The sequence below is a fragment of the Pagrus pagrus genome (assembly GCF_965226575.1).
Source record: "Pagrus pagrus genome assembly, chromosome: 23".
In the NCBI taxonomy this organism is placed as follows: domain Eukaryota; kingdom Metazoa; phylum Chordata; class Actinopteri; order Spariformes; family Sparidae; genus Pagrus; species Pagrus pagrus.
The window spans coordinates 11,232,112-11,249,351 of NC_140205.1; the positions used below are offsets into that span (position 1 = coordinate 11,232,112).

General features: G+C 42.0%; 1 protein-coding gene across 2 annotated transcripts; it reads right to left on the minus strand.

Annotated features, from left to right (window-relative positions):
- Nucleotides 1-5,535: 5,535 nt before the first annotated feature.
- pkp2 (plakophilin 2) lies at nucleotides 5,536-16,470 on the minus strand. Of its 2 annotated transcripts, none has more exons than XM_084346142.1 (13): nucleotides 16,186-16,470; nucleotides 14,767-14,837; nucleotides 13,026-13,594; nucleotides 12,772-12,913; nucleotides 12,198-12,405; nucleotides 11,902-12,079; nucleotides 9,771-9,888; nucleotides 9,293-9,454; nucleotides 7,648-7,824; nucleotides 7,314-7,467; nucleotides 7,013-7,205; nucleotides 6,816-6,903; nucleotides 5,536-6,374 (listed from the first exon to the last, which is right to left on the minus strand). In XM_084346142.1, the coding sequence occupies exons 1-13, from the start codon at nucleotides 16,376-16,378 to the stop codon at nucleotides 6,306-6,308; spliced, it is 2,322 nt and encodes a 773-aa protein (XP_084202268.1). In that variant the 5' UTR covers nucleotides 16,379-16,470; the 3' UTR covers nucleotides 5,536-6,305. The 2 variants fall into 2 exon arrangements, with proteins under 2 accessions (XP_084202268.1, XP_084202267.1); XM_084346141.1 differs by having other exon boundaries at nucleotides 13,026-13,645.
- Between the last annotated feature and the right edge of the window lie 770 nt (nucleotides 16,471-17,240).

Genomic DNA, 17,240 nt, shown 5'->3' on the forward strand with positions numbered 1-17,240 from the left:
GCTTTTTCTATGGGTTTTGACTTTTCGTACACCTGTAATCCCATCACCTGCTGTTATGTTGTTTATCATTATATTTAGAAAGTCACAACCGGATACTGATAATACAATGATGTAGAAGAGAGATAATTAAAGTACTTTTTACAACACTGCACACACAAATAACAAAGTAATGCCAGTAACACTTTGCTAAATTAACTAATAGCGTTAGCTAGGTTAGCATGATTAGATATTTCCCCCCACTGAGCCTGAATAACACTAACTTAACAAACATTTCTCCACAAGAATACATCAATAAACAAATGAATAATACAAAGGCTCAATAGTTTGTTTAATATTCTGTTCTCGACTATAAAACTGTCATTTTTGAGAGTTATGCTACGGCTAATGATGCTACAGCGACTTCCTGTTTATACAGCTGATTGCTTCTGATACGGATGTTTCCTAGCAACAGATCTCCACAATATCATAGGTTTTATTAGCAAAGAAACCATATTTAGCAGCTATATCACCATTTACCAGGAACTTAATCCCGGACTTTCACAAATATGAGGCTGTAGTTCATGTAGACGGGGTCAGGACTGTGTTAAAAGACAACATCTGCTCCACTGTACGCTTGTAACGCAGCCGAAGTGGAAGTCCTTATCCTTGAACTGAACAAACAAAGCTCGCAGCTGAGAGCAGGTTATATAACAGCGGCTTGTCTGATCTCTTGCTTTAGCTTAAATCCTTTAAGCAAAGGCTAAATTAGATCTAATATTCCTCGTCTGTCTTCACCTCGCTGATAAATTGCACAGCCTCATCATCGTCCCTCTGTGCCTTTTTCTTACATCGGTGTAGCTGCTCGCTGTTGACCATCAAGCCAGGACTCCTGCAGACTAGAATCACACTGCCTTTAATCCTTTTCTTTCCCCGAACTCGTCACAACCTCCTTGACCCCAATCAGTCACGAGTCAAACAGGCACTCTTACTCTGTGAATTTTCTCAAGGGCTCCACCAGACTCCTCACGCTGCCTCTCTGTTCGCAGCCCTCGTCCTTCTTGACCTGTCTGCTGTGTTTGGCACACTCAGCCACCAGTGGCTCCCTGGCACCACCTCAGGCCGTGAGATCTGAGAATTTAACTGTCTCCACCTGGCTGACTGCATCCGTCAGGTTTCATAGCTGGAATCCCTCAAGTACTCGGTCTTTGGCTCCGTCCTACCCTCGCGTTTCAAGTAGCGAATTCATCTTCTCTCGGCAGGTGCTTCAGACTCAGTCTTTCATGTCTCAGGTTGAAACTTTCAGGCTGATAAATTCTACCTCTTGAGTACTTGACATCTCCGTCATCCTGAAGATACTACGACGTCTGAAACCAAAGGGGGGAAAGGAACCAGGAACATCAGATGCAATTGTGACTAAAAGGAGACACCAGTAATGTTGCTGTTACCCCTTTTCCACCAAATAAGCTGTGCTCAAGATTCTCGGTACTGATATCTAGCAAACCATCCTGCACTTTCACCAGTTTTGAGCAGAACTGTTGTAATCCAAAGAACCAAATCAGGGGAAAAACAGTGGTTAACTTTCTTTCTGAAGTGGTTCTTCATCAGAAGTCATACAACGCAGATATGTAGGGTTTTAGTGGGTATCTCCATGCATCTCCCATTGACTCCAATACAGCTATCAGCACAGTAAGAGCACGATTCATGATATAAGGAGAAATCACAAGTCAGGTGTTGTCAATTTAAGTTGATTTGAGATTTATAGATCATAGATCAACATGTGTAAATTGGGATCAGAACCTACATAAGCAAGGTTTTTCACGCTTAGCATCTTTTATGCATCGAGCTGAAGCACACCTTTGGAAATTAACTTAAGCTTAACTTAATTTATGAACCCAAGAAGCCCAAGAAGTTTGTGGTTGCAGACTAATCCTGAAGTCCCGCTGCACTGAATGTCTGCTCTTTGTAAGTTAGTGCTCTAACACAAATCTATCTGTTGAGCTCAACCTGGAGATCTGTGCAAAAGGCCAGTGAATGAAACGTTGGGATACATTTCCAAATATAAAAGTGCCGTAACATAAAGTGTATAAAGGCGTCTGTTATTGTCGTTTGATCCTCCCCTAATTCGTTTATAACGGCAGAAGGCTTCACTGCTGAGGGTTCACTTGTGTGTACGCTTACCAAGGAGACGTCTTTTTGTTAAGGTCAGCTTTTTGTTCACTTTTGGCATCTCACGCCTGAAACGCTTTGAGGTCTGAAGTCGGAAGTTTCAACCAGGAAATTCCTACCTCCTCTTCCGTTGTCTGGAACGTTGATCGAGTCACAGAGCTCTGATCACATGCAAGTAGCATCCATGTTGGGTTTATAGCCCCTTTAAATAAAGCAAAGCCTGTTTTTCTCAAGCTTGTCTGCACTTCTTTGAGATATTCTGTTATGTCTCGGTCGGTTAAACCTTTATCCCACTTTCGTAAGATCTCGCCGTTACGTCTCCTCTCTCAAGGAAAAAACCTTTGCTACGGAGACTGCCTGCCTAATCTCAATGATTGCTTTGTCTCGTCCAGTCGATGAGTGAATATGAGAACGCATGTTATCTGGCAAACCTAGGTGTTTTTAATTAGCTGTGCTTTGGCCAAATCCTCCACTGCTCCCCCAAGAAAGGGATTAACTCAAACTAAAAAACAAAAGGCAAGAAAATAAGTGGGCTCAAGGGGAACATGGGTTCTCTTAAAATAAAGCCAAGGTGTTGGGCCAAAAAGGAAAGAGGCACTTGCTTTGGGTGGACTCCAGGGCTGCCAAAAACTTATGCAAAATAAATTTTAAAGCCAGAGGGGGAAAAAACAAAAACAAAACACAGGCAGACAAGCGACCATGTGCTCGAGCAGACTGAGGCCTTTTAAATACTAAGCCCAGCTGAAGGGAATGCCTCCTAAGAGCAGACAACTGAGCTCTTTAACAAGCGCTGGGCCTAAAAACTGAAATGGATCAGGCATTTAATCTTTCATACATCTGTTTTTCTTATTTTTTTTCATCCTAAATTGTTTGCATGATTATTGACACACCAAAATAACTCACTGTGACATTACAGAGTGACGTTGCTCTGAAGTACGGATGTCTCATTTTGTTAAACGCCTGTCGCCTCGCCTCCTCTCATGAGGGAGGGACTGAGGAAGGCGAGGAGAGAAGTCGGGGACGTACAACCCGTCTGGTGCTGCTGACTTGAAACACTTAAAGTCAGACTGTGACATTACAGGGTGGTACCTCGTTCCAGAAATTCTCACAGGATCAGAGGGCTAAAAAGACATGTAGTCCGAGGAAACGGCATGAAAAAAAGCTCTGCTCAGTTCTGCTAAACTTCATTTTAGACCCCAAATGTTCCTCTTGCGTGATTATGTCAGTGGAAAGAAATTTGCCCTTGAGAGCTGACACCCATGACAATGGCGTCAGTGTGGAGAAAAAAAAGGTTAAACTGGCTTCACTCGAGCCTCTCAAAGAGTCCTTTCTTCCTCTCTCTCTCTAAACATGTTCAGTCGTCGTGTGAAAACCACAGCAGCAAACAAACCCATTCTCATGCGTCCTGACACCTGTTACCTTTGGTATTTTAGGCACATATTATTTCTCTCTTGCGTCTATAAATATCACACACCAGGCCTCCTTAAAACACTGAGATACTGCAGGAAAGTGATCACGTATGTATCGAGTGATTTGTATCGATCAATCCCACGACGCTTTTGTCTTTCAGTCTCGTCATCTAATTAATTGAATCACAAGAGGACGAGGCTCTCCTTTTGAAACTCTCCCAGCACACATAAGCTGTGAAGAGACAAGCAGGCTATTGTTAAAAGGATTTGGTCTCTTCAGAGTCCCCTTTTTTTTTTCTCCTCTCCTTGCGCCAGAACCAAGGCTTGAAAATCATGGACTTTGTCACCAAAATAGTTCACAAAGTGGGTGAATTAGAGATTAGTTGTGAAAAAAAAGAGAGGAAAGTGCACAGTTTTTGTTCCTCATGATAGAAAGGCTTAGGGTTTAATCTGGGGGCTAACCCACTTTCAAACATGAAAGTTGGTGAATATGAAAAATAAATGTTATTTTTGGGACAAAAACTGAATCTTGTCTCGGTTCTTCATTGAGGTGTGTGACGAGCAGCTGCTTTAATGCAACACCACTGCCCTCTGCAGGATGTGCTAACAACAAACCTGCTTTTTTTCTTACTTTACTGGCCTCAAAAAGGCTCCCACATCTATAATTACATCTGGAAATTAAATTATTCCACGTCCTTGGTGAATTACTTTGCATTTTCTGTCTTGTAATACATGCACACATCATATGAAACGCTCTTCAAATCTGGTTTTCTCTGCTTAAAAAGTGAACACAAGGCCAGAAAACAGGAGAAATAGGAGCATTACTTCCCCTGCAGACGGAGGCTCGGCTGCTTTCACGTCCTCGCTCTGTGCAGGCTGGAGTACAAGGGAGATACGAGGAAGAGGTGCCGATACACAGCAGTAATTGCTTGGTGGGGTGCTGTTAATTTGATTTAGAAAATTCAACCACCGCTGGAAATCAAGTGAGGCCCTGGTAGATTTCCCAGTTGGGATCAGCTTCATTAGACAAAGTGGATCTCTGGAGGGGATTTGACTCTTTAAGTAAAGACCACCGAGGCTCTGAGGATGAGTGACTTCTGCACCTGCATGTCACAGTCCACTGTCTTTTTTTATCAGCTCAGTTTCTTTATTAAAGAAACTGTACTCCCTGGACTTAAACGCCTTGTCTGGCAGGGGTGATGTTGATTGTCACCCAGCCTCCCGACTCCTCCCCCCCCCTTCAGCTGTACCGCAGTGCAGCTCACCCTGCCAGCCCCCCTGGCAAGGTTACCACTGCTCCAGGGCCTCAAAGTCACTGAGTCAATTTTTTCTTCTTCTCTTTTTTGGCACAGATCTCCCCCCATCATATTTAATTTCATTTTAATCTCCACCATGTGCCGTACTGTAAATCAGGCTTTCCAAAGTAAAAGGTCAGAAATGATTTTGCACTTATATAGAAACTGATCCTCGTCTGCTTTTTGATGAATGACTCAACCTTTTCTCAGGTAACAGATTAAGTCACAGAAATCTCATTTACTTTATCTTCTATACCGGGATATTTACAATACATATGTTTCTGGACAACAGTCGTTTGTCTCTATGTAATGCCCTGACAGTGACTGACCTTTTTTGTAGCACTTATAAGCATACGGTGGCCCTGAGGGTCAAAACACAAAATTAAATTATGTTTTCTCAGATGCTATTTAGGAAATGTTGTTGCCCTTCTTAAAATGTTTGTGAAATGTTGTGTTTTCTCAAATGTCTTTGTGTTTTTTTAATTGCTGTCTTTTCAGAAATGTTATTGCATTTTGTAAAATGTTGTGTTTCCTGAAATGTTGTTGTGTTTTGACCCTCAAGGCCACCGTACATGGTGACAGGATGATTTTTAACAGTTAATAATCAAACAATTCTTCATTTTGTATCGTATTCTGTCATTGCTACAGTGATTTATTAATAAAGTTTCCCAAAACATATTGAACAATACATTTCATTCAAAACTGTTTATTTATTTGAGGAAACATCTGAACGCAGAAAGAAAGCAGGAAATCATCCTATTTCAAAACACATTTTTATAAACATTCATATAACAGTTCATTGGTTTGTGAAAAACAAAGCTGCTTGTCTGTTTTTTTTTATCCTTCACAATTTCTTTTGTGTGAGTACTTGAATAATTTCATTGCGGTTCTTGGTTTAATTACTGTGTCACCTGACGCGCCAAAAGAAAACAAACAAACGAGCATTCTGAATTGTTTAGCTGCCACTTCAGTAAAAAACTACACAAACATGAAAAAATACTCTAATTTTAATCCATTATCTTTGCTGGAGACGTTTCTACATTCATCTGTCAGATTTTCTGACCATGAGACAGCAAGTACGTGATCTGATGTATAAAAGAGGAACTTCAACAAAACTAAAAAGTGCTTTAAAGGTCGCGGGAAATGAAAAGTGTGATGTTGGGTAATGTGGCAGTGAGTTATTGTCCATTATCTGTATCATTCAATCAAAATGTTATTTCTTCACTAACTGCAGCACTAACATAAAAAACAGACACATTTACAAGTTTAAAGACATTTTATGGGACCTTCTGTGGAAATGTAGACGTAGTTCATGATGTTTATCTGCAGCATTGAGATTCAAGGATCTCACCTCTGTGAAACCAGCAGTTATTAAACTGTGACACTGGTGGTGAATTACAGTGCGTTGAGTGATTTGGGGCCACAAGTGCCGATAATGTCAATAGAGATCTTCGTCTCAGTCTCGTCCAGAGTTCACAGCCTTTGTCGTCCTCGCATTGATGAAATCTGTTTTCCTGTAGCCACACTGTGGAGAAAAAGGGTTGATTATGGACACTGTATTTATGTTGAATTCTTTCACTTTGCTGCCCCCCAGTGGTCGTACAAAAAGACACTGTACCAGACAAAATGCTGCTCTGAGAATTTAATACCTGACAAACCAATCCTATAAATGTAATACTGCAATAAAGCAGCCCTGCTCATGGATTTATAGCCAGAGATAAGACATCAAACGCTACATCAGACAGTAAATGTCTATCCTTTTGAAATATACTGTATTTTCATCGTATCATCGAAGAGAGACGCTAACAAACTAATCAACTTCTCCTAAAACAATATGTGGAGTTTGTTGTACCAAGCTGAGCTACTGGGGCCCCAAATTCTCCCACTTGAACTAAATAAACTATTAAAAAAAAACAACGCTACAAACATATGACGATCTTAGCGAATATGATGCATATGAACCCACCCTCTTGTAGGCGCTATGGAGTTCAGGGTGTTTCCACATGGTGTGCAGCAGGACGCACGCTGCCTGACCCGCTCTGCTTGGTCCATAACTAGAAAAAATGAAAGCGGGAATTATTCTCTTCCACATCAGAGGTTAGAGGTCGTTTGCGTCCGGGTGCGTCCTTTCTGAAATGTTGGAGATGTGTCATTAACACTCACCCATTGTCCTTGTTGCTGATGTTGATGATCTTCGGGAGCGCGCCCTCGTTGACGATGGCTCTGACGTTCTGCCTGTCGCTCTGACTCAGGTTAGTCAGGATGTGACACAGAGAAGACGTCACCTCGTTGGGCAGGTCGGTGCCGGTGACGTCGTTGGGGAGCATCCCCACCACCTCCGGCAACACCTGCTTCACTTCAGGACAGCAAGTAAAAGATACATTGAAAGTGTGAAGAAGTTTGTGGTCGAATTGGAAACAAAATAATCAGCTCAATATGTAAAAACCTCAATGGTGACAGTTACCGATGTCAGGGTGCAGTTCCTGGTAGCGTGAGAGGTTTCTTATTAGAGCAATGGCCGTCCTCTTCACATCGCTCTCTCCCTCCTCGAACATCTTCTTCACATGCTGGAGGCCATTTTCCCGTTGAACAATAGTGAAGGTGATGGCTTCATTCATCTGCCAGGCCACAGAAAATACATCAGATATGTGCGATATGTTGCCATTACAACAGGTCATGATATCTTAATCACAACCTTCTGATGCTGTTTGTTTTACATCAATAATTCTTATAAAAAGTGTGAGATAAATCTAATTTATTTTCATCTTCAGAGAATTTAAGTCTCTGTCCCGTCTCACCGCTCCTCTCCCGGCCGTGATGTTCTGCAGGGCCCCGATGGCGGCCTCCTGGGTGCACTGACGCACACTGCGGGCCATCAGTGACAGGTACATCCGGATAGTGATGGCGCTCCACAACCACTCTATGCCACGGGGGTTCGCCTTCTCCTCCAGCAGGGGGCACTGTCGCTCCAGATGCTGAGGAGGGACAGTTTGTGTTAGCTGCAGTTGATTTGAGATCAGTGGGTTCACTGAGGTCATGCTGACAACAACATGCAGCTATAATGCAGCACATTAACAGTTAATGACCGACAGTTAATTTGTGTCTTGTTTTTCTTGCTCTACAACCTACAACCAGGTGTCTGTGTATGTATTTAAAGTTCACTTGGCTGGGCATCCGTGCCGTTTTGCAACCTCATCATACTGTAAATTTAATTGTAAACAATTCACGGCTCAGTGCAGTCACAGGGCAGCTGCAATGCAGATGGTTGTATGCAAAGACTGCGTTAAAGACACAGAGGAAAGAAAAATACATTTTCCAAGCTGTAATCCTGTGTGCTTATTTTCCATTTAGGTCCAGTTACATGGTAAGAACACGCCCAGAAAAAGAGCATCATGATTATTCTTCTCTCGCTCAGCCAACCCTGCCCATTATATAAAGCTAGTAAGTAAGAAGTCGGTGGCCCTACTTGAATATTGTGCGACTCCACCTGCCAAAACGGTTGTATATAACAGGAGAGAGCTGCTGATGAGTTGTGTCTGCTTGTCATTGATAGCCGTGGTTTCTCTGGAGGAGGTGCTCCAAAATAACTTTGATTATGTCATCAGGGTTATCTCGGTTTGGGCTTAGAGACAAAAAGTTAATGACATAAATCCTGTGTTACAAACCCGGGGTAGTAGAGTTTGAAAGGTGTGAAAAATGACCAGACAGAAGCTTTGGCTTGAATGCAGAATGGGAGCCCAAGATCTCATGTTGAGATTTCAATTATGGGTGTAATGCTCGGGTTTGCACATACATTTGGTGGGACTTAAGTCCTAAATGACTGAATTAAATGAAAGTATGTGCTGAATATAGCTTCCAGTTAGCCTTTAAAACAGAAATAAATGATTTTTTGGCCACTTGGGGGCAGCAGAAATGAGCTGTAAACACTACGCTGACATATTATCACCTTATAGAGTTCATATAGCAAACATGTTGGCAAACAGCTGCAGATTTACACATCTAGTAGTCGTGTTTCTGTCCACCTGACAAAGGTACACTTACACAATCTACTTTGAGCTCTGGTTTGGTCTCCACCAACTCCACTATGCTCCAGAGCTAGTTGCTCACTTTGACTCTCTGCTGTTTGGTGCTTTGCAGAGGTGATAGGAACTGCAGAGTTGGTGATAATTGGCTGTTACTATAAAAATACTAATTAGATTTAATTAAGCGTTGCATTTTACGGCGAGTCTTTCCAGCGCTGGCTCAGACGCACCTGACAAAGCTGGAATCTAAACTGTCTCATTTCACACACTCTCACTCTCACTCACTTCATTTAAAAAGCTGTTTTATGGCTGATCAAACCTGCAGAAATGCTGCAGTTTTCACAGCATATCTATCTCAAAATATTACAAGGCGAGAACATCTTTTGTATTGTCAATGCAGATTATTTTCCCAAGGGATTACCTCTGTGATCTGGGCACTGCGATAAGGAAAGCAGCCGACAGCCTTCGGCTTGGGAGCCAAGTTTTGTCGAGATCCTCGGTGATCTTTGGCGTACGTCTTAGGAAGCTCTGCCTCGATCTGATAAGACAGGTTGTGCAGGATGCAGACGCAGTTTTCTGTGGACTTCAGAGCAGATCAATGGATAAATATCAAGTAAAATACACTATAGCAAGCTGTTTGGATACGACATACTGATGCTTCAATGGGAATAACTGGTAGGCCAGTGAGTTTTTCAATGTGAGACCAAAGTGTCCATGAACTACTGATGTTTTTAATCCAGTGAGAATCAAATAATATACGTAAATGTAGCAATACACTGCTGCAGATGCAGAAATTCCCACATGTGGACACGTGTCAAGTTGCACAATGGATCAAACCGCTGAGCATTTGACTGTGAAGATAAACATTTTCTCTGGAAGGCTTATCATTTTCATTTCACCTTGTCATCTGTCTTATAGTCAGCTATGGCTCCCCGGATGTAGTAGACCAGAGAGTCGATGAGATTCTCACACTCCCTCATTGCTTTCCTGCCATCTGGACCAGCAGAGCTCAGATTTCTGGGAACAAAAACAGATCAAGGTAATTTGACATTTGTGTGTGTTTCGATCAGATAAGCCGCTTTCAGTCTCACCGAAGCATATTAGAAAAGTCAACAACATCAATAACGAGGAATTCCCACGTTAACGTGAGCCAAATAAGAACACAAAGTCCCCTTCTGTCAACCACGTAATTGTAAAAAAAGTTAATAGATGCCCTCTTTCGTTTTCCAAAGCCGGTAGCAAACATGATAAATGATTTCAGACTAACAAAAAATTTTTATGTAATCCAACTTCCCCTTGAAAACAAATACAACATTCTAGCTCCGCACAGCAGGCTCTTTGTGCAGAGAAGAAATATAAATCGGAGAGGAGCTCATCATTTTTCTCTTCGGCGGGGAGCTCAAAGGGTTCGAGAACACGATTAGGAGAACTTGAGAACATCGGGCCAGCGAGGACTGAGTGATTTCAGTTCAGCAGAGCAGAGAGAAGAGAGAGCTAGATGAATAATTCAGTCTTTCACTCATTTGATCTGGCTGTAGCTGCCGGGGGAGCGGCGCGTCTGATATCTCCTGCTTTGTAAACAGAGGGACGACGTATGTCTTAACAACTATTCCCAAAAATATGATAGCAAACTGGGACCACAACAGATAAAGTGTGGTGTGACAAAGAGCCAAGACAGCAGGGAAAATGTATAAAACATAGGATGGGTTTGATGGTTATCTATCACTCCTAGTGACGAGGCTTGGTGAGAAAGGAGTATCAGATTTCATTTAGGCTTGTGTTTAATGGTGTAGCAAGATAGCATGAGGAAGAAATTTCCATTCGTCTTTCACAAGCTCAAGCAAGGACGAAGAGAAAAGAGCAAAGGTAGGCTATGTGCATACATTCATGACTGCCTTTATCATATGAGAAAACTTAGCTTGTTGCTGTTTTTAGCCATGCTAACTTGATGTAGGCTTATCGTAACAACTTTGGTAATCCGCTGCCACCTGCACCTTTTTTTACTGCATAACTAACAACATTCCCATTAGCCGAAGTTGTAGCCTCCTTTTTGCTTAGCGCTAGTTAGCAGACTGAGCTAAACTAAGATGGCGAACATGGTACAGAGTGGTGGAGGGTATTTTTGTAGGCTAACCCTGAAGTTAGCATCGCTCTGGTTTGAATTGGATTTTGGATTATCGCTGAAAATAATCTCTGTGGCAAACACAAGTTTGTGATACTACGACGTTTTGTTCAGCAAGATAATCTTCACAGATGTAAACGTAAATTAAACCGCTAGAGGTAAAAAAGCTAACGTTAGGCTATAAACAGACTACACTGCGGGCGCATGACATAAACGTCATGTCTATGTCTTGTAACACGCTAAGTGGTGTCTCGTATTGTCTTAATTGTTTTGTCGTGCATCACTGATCTCGTTACTGAAAATAGAGTAGTCTACTTAGATATTTCCCATCATCAAGTAGCTGCTCTCCTGTTTGTTTCTTTTCAAATTCTTTTTATTTAATTTTTGCCAACGAGATTCACCAGAAATCAAAAAGCGTAACAGTTTAATTTCACAGGAAAACAGTCAGTATTTCCTGTTATGACAGCAGGATTCAGATGAAGGATGATGAGTTTCCACCACGTTCAGCGACTGTTGACTCATAACTCAGCTTGGCAGACCGATACAGTATATTACTGTGGCTCTGCCATCTGTTAACTCTCGCGGCCCGTATTGTCATAAACTTATTGCCATATGCTGCATGGTGACCAAACATGGGCTCTACTGTGCTTTTTTTGACTGCTGAGATTTTAAACATTTAACTTTCTCCATATGTGCTCCATACTAATCAGAAAGTAAGGTTTTGTGGTCGGTGGTGATAAAATCTGTACAGTATTACCATTTTTTCTTCAGGATACAAAGTGATGTATTTGATGTCCGGCACACATAATTATCTGACACCAGTAGTGGTGTCTGTTTACTCTGATCTATAATCTACATTGTAAAAGCTCTCTGACTATCCAGTTTCAAAACCAACAAAGAAGCCTAACCTCAGGCAGCCTGTAGCATTGTGGAAAGCAGCATCGTCTGCGAGGAGCTCGTCTTTTGGGTTCTCGCCTTCGGAAATGCCAGAGCTGGGCACCAGGACAGACTTGGTAAGGACAGATAATGCCTCTCTGGAGAGGCGTTCCTTCAAAAGGTCATGAGAGGAGAGGTTCCACAAAAGACCTGAGGAGTGAGACGGAGGAGTGCTTATTAAACGACTCATTTTTCATTTTTGGGTGAACTTATCCTTTCAAGTCTATATCAGGTCGATTCAAAGCAAACGAAGCAAGTTAAGCTTTACCAGTCAGTTCTCGTCTGGTCGCCTTGTCATGGCTGCTCTTCAGTGTACCCAAAATGGTTGCCAGGCCATCATTTTCCTTCACCTCCATCTTGTTTTCGTTGCTCTGGTAGACGACGTTACGTAGAGCGCCGGCGGCGACGCGCTGCACCTCCTCGTTGTCAACAGTGAGGAGCTGCAGAAGTTTTCCAATCCCACGGAGATAGTACACCTGGAAACGAGAGCGGATTAATGATTGACAGATTAACCGGCTAGAATCTCTATAGTTTTATACAACCTTTAACCCCAATCATGTCATGGATCAAAGACAATCATTGACTACATGAAGGGATTGATACCACCTCTGAAGCCACAGCCAAATTACATAAACTGTTTCATTGTTCCTGTTAAACTCTATAATTCCCCATTCAAAGTGTGTCAGACAGGTCAGGCTTGGACTCGTGCCTGAAGAGTTTATAACCTCGTGGTCTGGACATTAACCCTCCAGATCTTGTCTGATAATCATATTTTACTCCAAACAAAGCCTGTTTTGAGTAACCGTAAAGTGACGCAATTAAATGTGAACAATTAAACATACAATCCTTTTCGCATCGACACTCTTGAAACAGTGGTTCTGTACGACCCCGGCTGCGTAGACGAGTGTTTCCTCATTATCCTCCTGAGTCAGCAGGTTCACGGCCCGCTCTAACGTCATCTCTGGAGGCTTGTTCACCGACATCCTGTGTGAGAGGACGGCCATGAATGACAAAACACAACATCCCCAAATGCCTCAAAATACAGTTCATGAAAGAAAATGCACATTTTTAAATACATACAAACACACAATCTTACAGTTTATTGACAGTGTCTTTCTGTATCCGCTGAACGGGGAGATCCACTTCATCCAGCCTCCCCATGTCCACCTCCGCGCTGGTGATCGAAGCTGGTTGTGAGTGCAGTCTGCGGGGCCCCTGACCGTCCCTCCTGAGCAGAGTCATCCAGGAAAAACTTTCATCAGGCGGTCCAGAACCAAGTGTCATACCACCACTTGGTCCGTGCACAGTGTGTTTCCCATTTTTGATAAAACTTTGGTTATGAATCCTGCGAGAGCCACCACCTCTTGGAAAACGTGTGTTTACGAACACAGTCTTTGGGGACGTTGTCTGTCTGAGCGACCTCCGACCGAAGCTCTGGAGCGCAGTTGTCGACACTTGCGGACGCATGTCACGTGCATCGTCTGAGAAGGCGTAGCGGCGAAATGAATCAGAACCGAATGATCGGTCCAGCAGAGTGCCCGCCCTGTGTGGCGGACTGGGTCCTGGATGGGTGTACATCCCGTAACGGAGGGTACTGTGAACGAAGCGACTGTGAGGAGCCTCGGGGCTCTGTGGTGGAGACACTTCCACCCTCCTGAATGGTTTCTGCACATGGTTGGTTGAGAGAGAACGGTTGGTGAAGCCCAATCCATTTACCTTTAGAAAAAAAACCACACAATCCTCACTTTGATACACATGTTTATTCTGCTGGTACTCTCTCAAGTCACCGGAGTAAATGCTAACTACTGCTAAATGCAGCTGCTGTTAGCTGGACTGGGATCTGGGATCATTTTAGTGATTTTTTTTGTCTGTTTTCAACTAAAATTCTTGCATATTGCACCTTTAAATAACAACTGAATTGCTGTACGGTCTTGTAGTGAGTTGAAACACAAAAAAATGGTGTATTATATAGTAAGACTGTACTGTAGGCAACTGAAAGTAAGTTGCCATGGACAACTGTCTTTTTTAAAAAGATTCAGCCACATCTACATGAAGCCCCAACACTGACAAAAGTGAGTAAAAGGTTATCAGACGAGTCAAAAATATGACTGAATACATAAATATTATATATATTAATTCGCATCAGCATCAAATAGATACCAGACACTTAAATATACTAGATGTTTATTTATATTTATCATTATTCCCTAAAGAAAAGTAACGAAGATGTCAAAAAGCGCAATGTTAAAGGAAGTGAGAAAGAATTCCTCGATTCTGTCACTTTATCCGGATCAGCACCAAAAGTTAATGGGGTCTATTCTTGGCCGAGACCCATCCTCCAGCTGAGTTTCGTGGAAATCCGTTCATTAGTTTTTGTGTTATCCTGCACACAAACCAACCAACCAACCAACCAACATACGCTGGTGTAAAAGGAGGAAACAGCCTTTTATTTGACCATTTATCAGTTGACAAAATAATTAAATATTTTACTTTGTCAGTTTCAGGACTCCGTACACCTTCAGCTAACACTGTTACAAATGTCACAACTTCCCTGATAATTTCAAGCTGAATGAAAGCACACAGTGATTCCTTTGTTGTCCTGGAGGCTCTGAGTATAAACCAGCTGGAGCCCATTTGACTACATTCAAATTACGACGTACAATATCACCATGCAGTTCATCTGATGGCTATCTGTCACGGAGCACAGCACTTCAAAAGCCGATCGGACCAGTTTCAGCAGGTGAAAAAGACAATCTGATAAACTTTAAGTGACACATGAAGACATCGTTACTAAAAATGTTTGTGAACGCATGAATGAAGAGTAAACAGTCCCGTACCTTCGTGTTCGGGGAGAGTCCATCTACAGCGTCGAAGCTCTTGGCGGTGTTTTTCTGTAAATGGACACTTCCTGAAACAAGTTGAAGATGTTTTGTTAGTGTAATATTACACACTGTGATTAAAACCTCATCGCAGCCTCAGGTCAGGGGAAAGACTCCCACCATGGCTTCTCAGTGTCTCTATAAACTAGTGCAAAAACAAAATGTGTGGTGCATTTGCATGACGAGGGAGAGGCAGGAGATAAAGCAGATACTATACTTTATATCCTGTCTGTGTTGTTTAATTATCTTCATTATTAATTGACATAACACAGGACAAAAGAACCTTGTAACTAAGTGATTTCAAAGTGTAACACATACTTGAAGTCGATTAGTTGATTAAAATTAATCGACAACTACATTAATATTCAATGAGTCGTTCCAGCTGCGCTTTTTCATGTAGTCAACTGAACATTTTCAACTTTTTGACTTGAAGTCGGACAAAACTACAAATTTCAGGACATCACAATCTATTTACTGACTCGTTATAACCAGACGATCATTCGCTTGATTACGAAAAATGATTATATAACTGACGAATTTGAACAACTTTCTCTGTAGACAGAATAATTTATGACCCGCCAATAATTACACTACTTTCATGTCTGCGGTTAGTCAGTCTTGAAAGAACGAGGCCTTAAATTTAATGTCTCATCTGAGGAATATTTGATGAAGCAGATGACTTTCAAGTTTACTTCCAACTTCATAGCCCAAAATGTTGACTCATCTTGTGTAAATAAATACACACAAGGAGGACGTAGCTACACACTGATCCGTTACATAACAAAATCAAAGCCGTGCAGACTTTTGTTATTTCTCCTTGATGACTGACTGAAGTTCACAGCTGACCCACCCACATCTTTAGTTAATCTACCACTGCATAAAACATAAGGTATAACAACCCCCCGGGGGAAGCAGGCCGATGAGGAAGATATTAAATTTAAGCTCCGTCAGCTGTCGCTGTCATCTCCCTTTAGGCAGATGAATGAAACTGCAGAAACCTGTTGGACAGGGAAACCACTATGAGGCATTCCTGCCACAAAAATGTCCATGTTTAGTCTATATGATAGTAGAAGTCCACACACAGAGGACACTGATGGGGTTTTGGTATCTGTGGCAGAGACATGAGGTGTCACAGGATCATTAAGATGACAGGAAATAAGACAGAGATTATGTTTTCTGACTTTTCTGACAAAAACACTTCACAGAGGCACTTCTGAAAAATGGATCCCTTCAGGTGGACACAATCCGGGCTCCCCAAACACTGAAGGAGTGGCCTGAGGTGCATCTTTGTTGTGGAAACCTGTGTAATCACACCTGAGAGCTTCCTCATACATTAATCATAACCATAAAGATACACTTTAAAAACTGAAACGTTACCATTTGACGCAGTCTTCCTCGCCTTCCTCGCCAGTGTGAGCTGAACCTGCTGCTGGACTCGCTGGCTCCGCTCGCTCGGGCTCACCTTGCTCGAGGATCCCGGCGTCGGCTCGGCCGGCAGAGCCAGACTGGAGACGTCCAGCAGGAACGAGTCCCGCGCAGGTAAGGCTGATTTAAAAAAGCCCCCCTCCATCGTGAACTAGTCCGTTATGAGACTTTAACTAGATAGGTAGTGATCCTGAATGAAGGTTTAGTCCGGCTTTTGTCCCATTCAAGGTGGGTCGACCGCAGCCCTGACACTGAGGAGGGCGGGGCTACAGGCGACGCACCTGAGGTGTCAGGTGTCGCTGCTGGTTGGCTGGTTTCGGTTCACGTTACACTATTAATGTGGCATGTAACTAAGTACATTTTACTCAAGTACTGTCCTGGATTTTATTGTAGGCTATTCAAGGTAACAGCTGTACTTTCATTTAAGCTAGTAAAAGATTATTTAACTGACTAAACCGTTTAAATTAGGCTATATATATATAGTTTATCACAAAGTATTATATAATAATAGCTCAACATTTTGAGAAATACATTAATACACATCCATATTATTTTCTTTCTGGCCAGGAGGTTAGCTAGCTTAGCTGAGAAGACTGATAGCCTATTGCTCAGTTAGATGGTCAAGCTAACAGGCAGTTAGCTTAGCTGGAAGACTAGAATCAAGGGAAAGATTAGCTAGCTTGTTTTGTCTGTAGATAATCAGTCTGAAAAAGTACTTAAAAACCTTTTTTTGTTTGTTTAACTGTAGAAAAAACAAACTATATATGTGTTGACGATGACATAATTTTATGATGTGTTAATGACTTATAAAACCGTTTAAATATCTTTTTTTTTATAGCCTAGCCTTGTTGAGTGAGATTGTCAAGCTAATAGGCGGTTAGCTCTATCTTGCCCAGGTACACAATTAAAATACTGTTTGAATATTATTAATAAAGAGGTCATATAATGCTAATTTCCAGGTTCATATTTTTATTTGGGGGTCCTAGTAGAATATTTTGTCATTAACA